This window comes from Rhineura floridana, chromosome 2 (genome assembly GCF_030035675.1).
Source record: "Rhineura floridana isolate rRhiFlo1 chromosome 2, rRhiFlo1.hap2, whole genome shotgun sequence".
Taxonomy (NCBI): Eukaryota; Metazoa; Chordata; class Lepidosauria; order Squamata; family Rhineuridae; genus Rhineura; species Rhineura floridana.
The window spans coordinates 38,329,031-38,341,599 of record NC_084481.1 but is presented as its reverse complement, the minus strand read 5'-3'; the positions used below and the strand labels follow the sequence as shown (position 1 = coordinate 38,341,599).

The window sequence follows — 12,569 nt, the reverse complement described above, 5'->3', positions numbered from 1 at the left end:
GAAGTGACACTGACTTGAGATAAACGTCAAAATCCAATCCCTTTTCTATGTAGTTTGTACCTTTAGAGGCAATTTTTCTACAGATGCTTACAAACTACCTCATCCTTGCTACAGCCTCTACTAAAACTGAGAAGTGTGGGTGATTACTGAAAGATCTACACATCAATAAGCTTCAACACTCTATTGACTCTCATTTCCTATAAAACACTTTCTCATGAGAAGCAAGTGATATAACTTCCTTGTATCTACTGTTCTTTTTTGGGTGCACCCTTCCAAGCGCACAAGACAACTCTAATCTCTGAGAAAGTAGTGACTATCAGCTCTCCAGGGAATCTAAATGCCTTTAATAAAAAAATTTCCAAACTACAAACATGCTGGCCTAGTTATGAGGCTCAGACAGTGACAAGCCATGGTCTTTCATTATGTGCTCAAGCTGTGGACAGCCTCAGGATCACACAATTCCTCTTTCACACATGAGAGATGAGAAGTATCCTTTCAGTTTCTTCATAAACCAGGACAGAAAGGAAAGTGATTTGTTACAAACAGTTTCCACAAATCATGGTTTCCTGCACTTGGACAAAATAGAAAACTAATAATCTTTGCATTTGCAACTTATCAACCCCTTCCCTTGCATGTAAAGGACAGAGCATGTGAGCCCAAGACTCGCTTCAGCTTCTACAAGTAACAACCAATCATAAATTGTTATGCGTTTATAAACATACTCCACGTTGTAAACCTATAAAATTATGTGTGGCCTACTTCCCCAGAAAGTAAGCACCATGGTAGCCTAAAATATAGATTGATTAATCTCCACAGATCTTAATTCACTACGAATTCATGAAGACATCTTACCTGTAGCATTAATACAACAGTCTTGACAACATTCCACTGTGATTTTCTACCATCCACTATAACAGTAAATCCTCTAGCTTTACACTTTGCACTGCAAAAGAGGACAGATATACAAAATATAATATAGAGGTATCACAACGTCTATAATTATCTCTTTACTTGCTTAAGCACGATCAGCAGTGCACCCAAGGACATAAAGAACATTTCATTGTTCTTTCCAATTACTTTCCAAACAGTTTTTTTTAAGTCATATCTTACATAACAAATTAAGACCACCTCAAGAAAATCTAACGATAGAAACAAAAGAAGAATATATAGAGCTTTAAAAGGGCACACTCATAGAGTCACCTTGGAATGCTTAGCAGGTAGTCTAAAGTAACACTCAGCTCATCCATATTTGTTTGTTCAAGGCATAATGGAATTGTCAAAATGAGGCCACTTCTTCGGTCCTTCCCACCTGTAATAAATAAAGATAAGTTTTGAACTGAAAAAAAATTCACCATTACCCAATATAATTTGGCATTAAAACTGTGGTGTTTTTTTTTACAGTGAACAACAGTTTTGAAACTTCTTGTATTGAAATTTGATACTATTTGCCCTTTTTTCTAACAAAGATACATAAAAGTGAACAAGACACTGGACTAAAAAAGAAGCTATATGCCAGCATAATCACAAATTTCCAGATCAGGCTTAACTTCAGAAAAAGTTCTGTTTAATTTTTCACAGGCATACTGCAGCACAAAACTTAAATTACCAAAAGATCAGCCATTGAAATGATCATTCAAGACATTTTGCTTAGGACATTGGTTTTTTGCACAATTTGGTCATGATAAAATGAACATTCTGCCCTACATGCTTCAGAAAGCAAGTATAATCACATTACACGCCTAGTATTTTTAACAGTAAGCCTTTTTTTGAAAAGGTGGCATATATAAATAATTAAAAAATGATGATGGTGTGGAAAATCTGTAAAACCACAATAAGTATTTGGTTAGTATAAGATGATGACCAACCACTCAGATTAACAGAAACATCTATTTGAACAGGGCAATGTTTGAAAACTGTAGTTTGCATTTAACAAGACTAAGGATCCTAAAGTTATTTGACATCCCCATACGATAACAAAGTTAAGAAAAAAGCCTTTGCAGAAATTACAGGGTGTTTTGGTTGGGGAGGTTACCTAGCACTTGGCAAGATAAGCTCAGGGATTCCTCAGCTCCTTTGTCTCAAGACTACAAAGCTTGTCTGGGGTTGCCCACATTTCCCTGGAGTCATAAAGATCCCCCTTGGGGTGTGCTTACAATTTGTATGAAAGTCAATATGGTGCAGTATTAGGTTTAGAACTCTTGCCAAAAAAGTTGCCCAAAAGAATGTTCGCAAATATGATTGTAATTGCTGACCCAATCAATCAAGCTAAAAAGAGTTCACCTATCACTATTTTAAGCTTTAAATGATGATGATGATGATAAATATTGAACTGGGAACATATTTGCCAAGACTGGATGCATCACATATCAGCAGGAGAGGAAGACTACAGCTTGCTGTATAAGGATCAGTGCTGAGACTGCAAAGGACCAGAGCATCTGTTTGAGATGTATTTAACTACAGCTTATTCAATCTGATAACTTTATAGTCTCAGGGTGGTTCATGACAGATGCTCTTGGAGGTCACTGATTCATAGGGTCACCATAAGTCGTAGTCGACTTGGAGGCACATAACAACAAAACTTTATAGTCTACGCTCCAATGGCAAATGCAGAAGAGGAGGAATTGGAAAGATTTTACGCAGAAGTACAGGAAGAAATTGATCACACACTAAAACAAGATGTTCTGATAATCATGGGGGACTGGAATGCAAAAGTAGGGAACAGAGAAGAACTAGGAACTGTGGGGAAATGGGACTTAGGAGACAGAAATGAAGCAAGAGAAAGACTTATTGAATTCTGTGAAGCCAATAATTTGTTTCTTGCAAACATATTTTTTGAGCAACCAAAAAGACAACTGTACATGTGGACATCACCAAACGGTCAATATAGGAATCAAATTGATTATATAATTGGTAGCAGAAGATGGAGAAGTTCAATACTTTCTACAAAAAGAAGACCAGGAGCAGACTGTGGTACAGATCATGAACTGTAAAATAGCAAAAATCAGAGTAAAGCTAAAGAAGACCAACAAAGAAATCATAATGCCAAAACACAATTCAAATAACATCCCAGAAGAATATAAAGATCAAATAAGGAACAGATTTGAGTCTTTAAACATAGTTGACAAAGAACCAGAAGAACTATGGAGTAAAGTCAGAGACATTATCAGGGAAGAATGCAAAAAGACAATACCTCTAGTTAAAAAGAGAGAAAGACCTCAATGGATGACTGAAGAAACTCTTAAAATGGTTAAAAGAGAGAAGGAAAGCAAAAGGAGAGAGAAACACAGTTAGAACCCTAAATACAACTATACAGCGACTAGTACGTAGGGACAAAGAGAACTATTACAATGGATATTGTATAGAAATAGAAGAGGACAACAAAAAGGGTAGAACTAGAGCCCTATTCCAAAAGATTGGAGAAATTAAAGGGAAATTTAAACCAAGGGTAGGGATGTTGAATAATCAACAGGGAAACACACTGACTGACTGAGATGAAGTAAAGAAAGATGGAAACAATACACTGAAGAACTCTATAAAAGAAATGCAAAGATGACAGATTCATTCACAGAGGAACCATATGATGAAGAACCAGAAACATTAGAATGTGAGGTGAAAGCTGCTCTTAAAATACTTGGAAGAAACAAATCACCAGGAACAGATAGCACACCAATAGAGTTCTACAAGCTACTGGGATGGAGTCTGTCCAAATTTTGACAAAAATTTGTCACCAAATATGGAAAACTAAACAATGGCCCACAGACTGGAAGCATTCCATATACATCCCAATTCCAAAAAAAGGAGATCCCAGGGAATGCAGTAATTATCAAACTATTGCCTTAATATCACATGCAAGTAAAGTAATGCTCAAGATTCTACAACAAAAGCTCTTACCATATATGGGGCGAGAAATGCCAGACGTCCAAGCTGGATTTAGAAAGGGAAGAGGTACCAGAGATCATATAGCAAGCATACATTGGATAATGGGACAGACCAAGGAATTTCAGAAGAAAATCACCCTGTACTTTATAGATTACAGCAAGGTCTTTGATTGCGTAGATCATGAAAAACTGTGGAATGCTTTAAAAGAAACCTATACTCTGGACAAGAGGCTACTATAAGGACAGTATATGGAGAAACCGATTGGTTCCCAATTGGAAAGAGTGTGAGACAGGGGTGTATTTTATCACCTTATTTGTTTAATCTATATGCAGAACGTATCATATGGAAAGCAGGATTGGACAAAGATGAAGGAGGTGTGACAATTGGATGGAGAAATATCAGTAATTTAAGATATGCAGACGATACCATACTACTAGCAGAAACCAGTAATGATTTGAAACGAATGCTGATGAAAGTTAAAGAGGAAAGCACAAAAGCAGGACTACAGCTAAAGACAAGAAGACTAAAGTAATGACAACAGAAGATTTATGTAACTTTAAAGTTGACAACGAGGACATTGAACTTGTCAAGGATTATCAGTACATTGGCACATTCATTAACCAAAATGGAGACAATAGTCAAGAAATCAGAAGGCGGCTAGGACTGGGGAGGGCAGTTATGAGAGAACTAGAAAACAGGGCTGTGGAGTTGGACTCATGGAGTCGGAAGCAATTTTGGGTGGAGTCAGAGTCAGTAGAAATGTACCGACTCCGACTTCAAAATAAATTTTGATTGACAAATTTTTTAAAATATAAATTCACAATGTCAGAGAAGCTTCCCATGAAGTCAGCTGTATTTGAGCATTTCACCATAACTCAAGATGGAAAACATTTTGTGTGTCAGTGTATGACACAGGACCCAGATGAAGACAAATGCTGTGATGCCAAGATCAGCGCATATTCAGGCAGCGATAAAAATGCTCCTACAAGAGCTTCCAATTTAAAAAGACATTTACAGCACTTTCCAGGGCTGTGGAGTTGGAAGCAATTTTGGGTGGAGTTGGAGTCGGAGTTGGACAGTAGAAAAATAGAGGAGTTGGACTCGAAGGTTTGGTGTACTGACTCCACAGTGCTGCTAGAAAAGGTCCTCAAATGCAAAGATGCATCGACTGGGGAGGGCAGCTATGAGAGAACTAGAAAAGGTCCTCAAGTGCAAAGATGTATCACTGAACACTAAAGTCAGGATCATTCAGACCATGGTATTCCCGAGCTCTATGTATGGATGTGAAAGTTGGACAGTGAAAAAAGCGGATAAGAGAAAACACAACTCATCTGCAATGTGGTGTTGGAGGAGAGCTTTGCAGAGCATGGACTGCAAAAATGACAAATAACTGGGTTATGTAGAACAAATTAAACCACAACTATCACTAGAAGCTAAAATGATCAAACTGAGGTTATCATACTTTGGACATATCATGAGAAGACATGATTCACTAGAAAAGACAATAATGCTGGGAAAAACAGAAGGGAGTAGAAAAAGAGGAAGGCCAAACAAGAGATGGATTGATTTCATAAAGGAAGCCACAGACCTGAACTTACAAGATCTGAACAGGGTGGTTCATGACAGATGCTATTGGAAGTTGCTGATTCATAGGGTCCCCATAAGTCATAATCGACTTGAATGCACGTAACAAAAAGTGTTAGTTCAACTGACACTATCTTGAAGCATGTTTTTGAAAACCTCATTAAGATGTTCTGGATAGGGCCCAACCTGCCTTGTAATCCCTGTGCACCTTCATCACAGTTCCATCCATGCTATCCTCAGTTATTACCTTGTGTTCCACACTCCCTCATCACTACCACATCCTACCATTTTGAATGCTACTGCATTATCCATTATACAACAGATGAGGTAGGTCCTTGTCAGTAGGAAGGCCTTACCATTTGTTAGTTTCATGGAAGTTGAAAATATGCAAATTCTGGCATGCCCTGCCTCAGAAATCTTCTACGTAGGTTTTAGCCATATCTTAAACTTTAAAACAAAAGGAAGCATTAGTGCCAACGGCTAGAGGGAGTGGGGACTATCCCATCAGCAGTGAAGAAATCCCTACCCCAATCTTGGAGGTGGAGCAGAAGGAAGACTAAGGTTTGTTCAGCTGCTTGAAGGGGAAGTGCCCAATGCACTTCTTTAGCTAATTTGCAGCACCTAAGCCTACAGGCTCCCTACCTGCCTTTCCTGCAGGAAAAGTCGGGAAGGCTTTATTTATTAGTGGAAGGGTAAGGAACACGGCAGCCACAATTTTTGGCTATCAAAGCCATCCAAAAACTGTAGAAACCTGCATATAATATACAGAGAGGGCGAATGTGTAGTGATCAAGAGCTCAAGGTACAACTTATGCATCCTCCATTCAAAAGTTTTAGCTGCACTATGAACTCACTGGGTAGCCTTAGAGAAGCCACTATCTCTCACCTATCATCTATAACCCAAAGATAACAGTACTGGATATCCTTGGACAACTGTGGTGAAGACTAAGATAATGTATGTGAAACATCATGGCACTTTCTAAAAAGTGCAATGTGAATCCTAACTATTACTATTTTGTTATAAATTGGGTGGTAGAGACACCATGAGCTGACCTTATGCATGAATTGTTTATGCTGAAAGCAAGAGATCAACATGCCATCCTCCAAGTTCAATGCACATTTCCAAGCTTTTTTAAGTGAGTAAAAAATTTAGACATGCAACACTCATTCCAAAGGAGCTTTCACCATCACCTTTCAGTGTATGAGAGACTTTATTCAGAAAATACGTTGTTTGGGGGCCTTCCAAATCATACCACTTCAGAATGCAAGTGAGAAATTGCACCACTGAATGTTTACCATCATCACCACCAAAATAAGAAACATTTTTCTGCGGAGAGAAGAATAGTAAATCAGGGAGAAGACAGACTGTTAAACTTCTGATGTCCTAGCTTTCCATGAACGCAGAGTTTTGGTGTCCAAGATTACACTGTGTGATCCCTACAATCTCAAGTGCTTTAGCCCTGGCCCCAAACTCCTGCTTTTTCAAAACATGTAGATGGGCTCCAGTTTCACATGTCAATAGAAATACTGACAACAACACACTCGATTTCAACTGGATTTTTGTCCCTAGCTCTATTAATATTTTGCTACACCTAATATGGAAGTCTCTCTTACACCCATTCTTCCAGGATCAAGAAATAATCAGTAACACAATCCCAGTAGTGGAGATGTCCTCATACTTAAGCTTCCGAATCTGCTCATCATGCAGCGCAGAGAGCTGTCTCTTGCCTTTTCCAACAGAATAGGAATTCAACCAAGAGTAAATGGATAAGCAGGAAGCAGATGAAGGAAGAGGAAATGACTCAGCAATCTTCAGAAGAATAAGATCATATTTATACTTTAACTTGAAGCAGCTGAGCCCACTTAAGGAGAAGGTATTTTCCTTCCTCTTGTTGAACCATTTGCAATATTTTCCTCTTTAATATGTATTTGTTGGACAATGGGATAAGAGCCAGACTTTTCCCCTTTCACAGGGTTTTCTTTTGTTTCTGGGAGGTACATGCAGTAAAAAAAAGGTTCATATAAGAGTTTAACAACAGAACACTATTTTATAAGAATATCCATCATCAAGACTATTTTTCAAAAATCTTGCTTATAGCAAAATCAAACATGGTCTTAAAAAGAAAGGAAGATCACCCTGTTAGCCTAGAGTTGGCCAGCCACTGACCATGGATCAGTCACATGATGGCAGTGTAATTAGCTTGAGATTCAACAGATCTCAGGCCAGCTCAGCCCCTCCTTCTCTCTGCTACCATGTTTGGGGAGGTTTTAGGCTGATGCTTGTGGGAATCCCATCGGTGGTGCACACGCACGCACACACACGCACATACACACACACCAGGCAGAAGATGGAGGTCAGCCTTGACAGAGTGATGCTTGTGTCACTCCATCAGTGGTAGGTGGAGGGCTGACCTGGTACAGCTAGGCAGGGGGACATCCCAGCAAGGGAGAGGGGGTTGGATTGCTCTGTTACTGGATTGTTCTAGGAAATGGGAAATCCAGATTAATTTTTTTTGGGGGGAGGGGATTGCACACTGGCATTTTGATACTAATAACATTGTGTGGATGCTGTCCAAAAAATTCCCCTGTATTCATGAAGAGTGCTTATCCCACAACAAACACCTGTCTGGAAGCACCTCTAGATCTGGATCGTACATAATGGAGTTGTATCCAATGGTGGCTTTTGCAGTGATCCCCTAACATCTGCAGCCCCTCCCCCCAAAAGCTGTTCCTGAGGGTTGGTAGATTATCTAGAAAAGTATGTCACCAAGGGCTAGAATAGGTAAGGGGAATCAGCAGATACCCCACCTTGCACGAGCAGAAGCACTTTCTGCTCGCACAAACGCAACAGAAAATACAACTCAGTGAAAACTCAAGAACACCTTAGCAGGCATTGAAACAGTAGCCACCAAACATGTCAATTAAAAGCTTATTTCAAGATAAGTGTTTGCAGGTGGAACAAGTGTTTGCAGGTGAAAAATGAAACAGGTGGAATGTTTCATTGTTACAATGAAAGTGATCGCTCAACATCCATTTGATGCCTGTCAGGAAAAGGTACTGTAAAAATTATTTGCCAGGAAAGAGATATCCTGCTGGTAAATTCTTTTCTCTGCTCTATTTTTGCTCATTTTCTGCACCATTTTATTAAACAGTTATTCAACTATAAGAAGTTACCTTTCATAACTGTTTATTTGCTACATGTATACTAAAAGAAACTGACAACAAAAACAATGGCTAGCAGGAAAAAAAACCACAGTAATTAGAGGTGGTATTCAATGCTAGTCCCACTCAGAGTAGAACCAGTGAAGGTGATAGACATGAATAACTTAGGTTCATTAATTTCAATGGTATGACTTAGTTGACTACAACCTAAGAACATAAGAAGAGCCTCCTGGATCAGGCCAATGGCCTATCTAGTCCAGCATCCTGTTCTCACAGGAACAGAATACCACTAGTTAGGCGGCTAGCTGACTGGCTTGGCCATTCCCCAGCTCGGCTCGGACCGGCTCTGCAGCGGCTGCGAAGGCGCCTTCCGCACAAGATGTCCACCCGCTGCCGCTACCCACTGTCAATGAGTGGGACACCGAGAACGCTGAGGCATCCACCTGTGAGCGCTGGAGCACCAGGCGCATGGAGAACCGGCACTGGCGGCAGCGGTGGCAGCCTTGGGTGCCGCAGGAGGAGCAGCCACCAGAGCTGCCGACTCACCCTCCCGCCAGCCGTGGAGGAGCCCCTGCCCAGGCAGGCCTTGGCACCTCCCTCGCCGCCCCAAGTTAGCTAATAAAAATGGCGGAGCGGGGCAGCCAAGGCAGTGGTCAGAACAGCAGGGGTGGTGGCAGCGTGTCATTGGTGGTGGCGGCGTGTGCAGATGAGAACTTCCGCAGTCTGGAGAATGCCACGCGGTTCGCCATCGATATCAAGTTTCTCAATGTTTGGAGGTGATTTAATTCCCAGGTCTTCCGGGTGGCCCCTCCCTTCATCATAACCTATCATGTTTATTCCTGGGGGACGGAAGAATTTGAATGTCTGAAAAGGAAGAACTCAGCTGACTGTGGAAATGACGAGTAATTTGACTGATAATGAAGAAAACAGTTGCCAGCATTATTCTTGTTCTTGGCTTGTGGACATGTATATACAAGTATTTAAAGTAACACTTGCTCAATAATTTGCTTTTAATAATGTTATTTCTTATCTAATTTTGAGAATTGTTATTTAATTTTGAGAATTGTATTATTTTATTGATGTATTATGTTCTATTGAGGTATTGTTATGTTCGTTTTCTTTTGTAAGCCGCCTTGAGGGCCTTTTGGCCATAAGGCGGGGTATAAATTTAATTAATAAATAATAATTAATTAATTAATTTGGCCAATTAAAGGCCTATGAGAAGCCCACAAGCAGGGCCTGAGCACAAGAGCACTCTCCCCTCCTGCAGTTTCCAGCAACTGGTATTTGGAAGCATACTGCCTCCAACTATGAAGGCAGATCACAGTCATCCTGGTTAGTGGCTAACACATTTGAAGGCTCAAGTAGCATGAGAAAGCTCTTAGAATATGGAGTAGTTCTGAAAATGTAGTAAGTTTTACAACTATTAATGATCACTCAGGGACAGTGACATATTTCCATAGCCTTAAAAACGATATAAGTACCAGTGATAATTGAGCTATTCCCTTTAAGAGGGAGTGTCATGTCATGCTGATTTAGCAAAGAACAAATCAACTATAATGCAAACCCCGAAATTTTTTCTAGGACTACAACATAACAAACAATTAATATGGATCAAATTCTACAAAATAATTATATTTGGTTTTAAGGAAGAAAAGAAAACTCTTTGTAGGTGCTGAAAAGGAATTTTTAGGAATGAACAAGGCCTCAATTATCAAATAAAAATCTGCTTAACAGGAATAATCGTTATCTACAACAAAGTCATTGGGTTATTTAGGCAACCAGCCAACACTCCAGGCTCCAACATTAATTTTAGCACCCAATCATTGTCCCTTAGACGAGGCGGACATCGCACCCTCCACGGGACTACCTAAGACTATTGAGGGAATGCAGCAGGGTTACTCAGACCAAACAGTTAATTCACAATTCCACAGACATCAGTAATTGACTTTGCCATCCACCTATGAACCATCTATATTCTTCTGCAGAGAGACAACTGAATCATCATACACATACTGTTGTGTCTCAGTGGTTTGTCTGCCAAACCTCTGTACCATCAGCCTCAGTGCTCTACTTCTGGACACATCATGTGGGTTTGGTAAAGCATGTCACATTGTCACATGTTCTCTGTTGCCCCTGCTGCTCATTAACAGTATTGTTTGGCTACCATGCCTTCTGTCGTTCCTTTGTGTTCATTTAAACAGCAGCTTACATTTGCAGATTACTGGCACTCAGCAGGTTTGCATAGCATGGCAATGTTTCAGGGATTGCTTTGTAGGTATGAGACGTTTCACCTAGCCGGAGATTTCCTGGCTGCTTTCAAAATAGGAGGTTTGGTTGCATAAATTACCAGGTGCCCATTAGTGAGCTCCTCCTAGCTGGAGCTTCTCTGGCTGCTTCTGAAGCATTCTCTTCAGAATGTGCTGGGCGTGTCCTGGTGCCCCCTGGAGAAGGAACCGTTTTACTCACCAGAAATGTGTTACTTTGGGGACACCAGGACACGACCAAGGCGCACCCTGGGATGCAGCAGGAGGACGAATAACACAAGGAAAATGGGGGAGATTGAAGGGTCAGGGAACTGACCTAGAAGTTTGCAAGTTGGCTTCAGTGAATGCAATGTTATTTTGAGCTATGATGTTCTTAGTGTTAAAAGTGTAATGCTTTCAAGCTTGGCCAGACAGCGAACTGTCACTCCATGGGAGGGGCTAAGGTGAGAGTCCTTTGGAGGGTTAACTCTTTTCTGCCTCCCCCAAATGCGATGTACCAAAGCTGACCTTCTGTGTGGGTGGGTAAATGCCCCTTAATGATTCGGCAGCACCTAAGGAACTCACCTCCCCAAGGCTGCCTCTGCAGATGCATACATGCCCACCTTATAGTACTTGATAAATATATCCAAGTTTGCCCATGTGGCTGTCTGACAGATCTCTTGTAGCGGAACATTTGTTGTATGTGCTGCATAAGCAACTGCTGCTCGTGTTGAATGCACCATGATACTAGGTGCAGAGTAAGGTGACCCCCTGAATGCTTCAGAAGCAGCCAGAAAAGTTCCAGTTAGGAGGAACTCACTAATGGACACTAACGGTAATTTATGCAACCAAACCTTCTGAATGTTCGAAAGCAATCTCATATCCACAGTCACTAACAGCCTTTGCTTCAATATGTATAGTGCATTTGTGGCACTTGTCAAGAAGGGGGGCAACGGAGAATCAGATAACAGCTTAACAATTCAAAGTAATATAACTGGAATAAAAATATATAAACTGTACCTGAAAGGAAGGCTAACTTTTTCTTCAGAATAGGCAATATTACTGAAGCATCCATCCTACCTTCAGTTAACTTTCAGAGTTCTGAAACACAAGAAGTTAGAGGGTTTTAGCCAAGGCAAATCAATTACTGTGCTCCGCTAAAGCTGCTCAAGACTCAGATTGTTGTATGGTTGCTCCCTGGAGAGAAGTTCAGAATGCTTCATAATACAAAAAAAAAATCATCTTAACATTTTGAGTGCCTTCCTAAATAGCCAACAAATCTCTCCTTTTTCTTATAAAGCCAGTCCCCCCCCCATTTTTGCACAGCTGAAATGCTCAACTCAGTTGTGTGCTTCATCCTTTCTACATTTTCCTAGTCTCTCAGGTATCTTTTATATTGTCCCTCATTTAATCAGGCACACCTTAAAATAGCTATCTTTTTCATGTTTATGTGCTGTTTTTGTAAATTAAGAGTTTCAGTATTTCAGGAAAGAACAGAATAAGCATTTTCTTCCATTCCTGCAAGAAAATTAAAAACATGGACCGCTGTTATTACTTTACTTCCCCTACATTTCACAATATCATCTCTCACCTCATCCCTTTTGGTTTGTGCATGTCTGAGCAATGCGAGTGAAACACTTAATGGGCTTTTAAGCTCTGCTGAGTACACACATGCCCAAAAGGAGGCTAGGCTCATTCA

At 40.3% G+C, this 12,569-nt stretch overlaps 1 protein-coding gene across 4 annotated transcripts in view; it reads right to left on the bottom strand.

The window, feature by feature from the left end:
* The window catches only part of SESTD1 (SEC14 and spectrin domain containing 1), a 78,946-nt gene that overhangs the window by 53,441 nt on the left and 12,936 nt on the right, over positions 1 to 12,569 (bottom strand). For all 4 annotated transcript variants that reach the window (XM_061608317.1, XM_061608320.1, XM_061608318.1 and 1 more), the window contains 3 exons: positions 11,891 to 11,971; positions 1,201 to 1,309; positions 853 to 943 (listed from right to left, as the gene is read on the bottom strand). In XM_061608317.1, coding sequence (XP_061464301.1) covers positions 853 to 943; positions 1,201 to 1,309; positions 11,891 to 11,945 — 255 coding nt within the window. In that variant the 5' untranslated portion in view covers positions 11,946 to 11,971. The remainder of the gene's footprint in view (positions 1 to 852; positions 944 to 1,200; positions 1,310 to 11,890; positions 11,972 to 12,569) is intronic.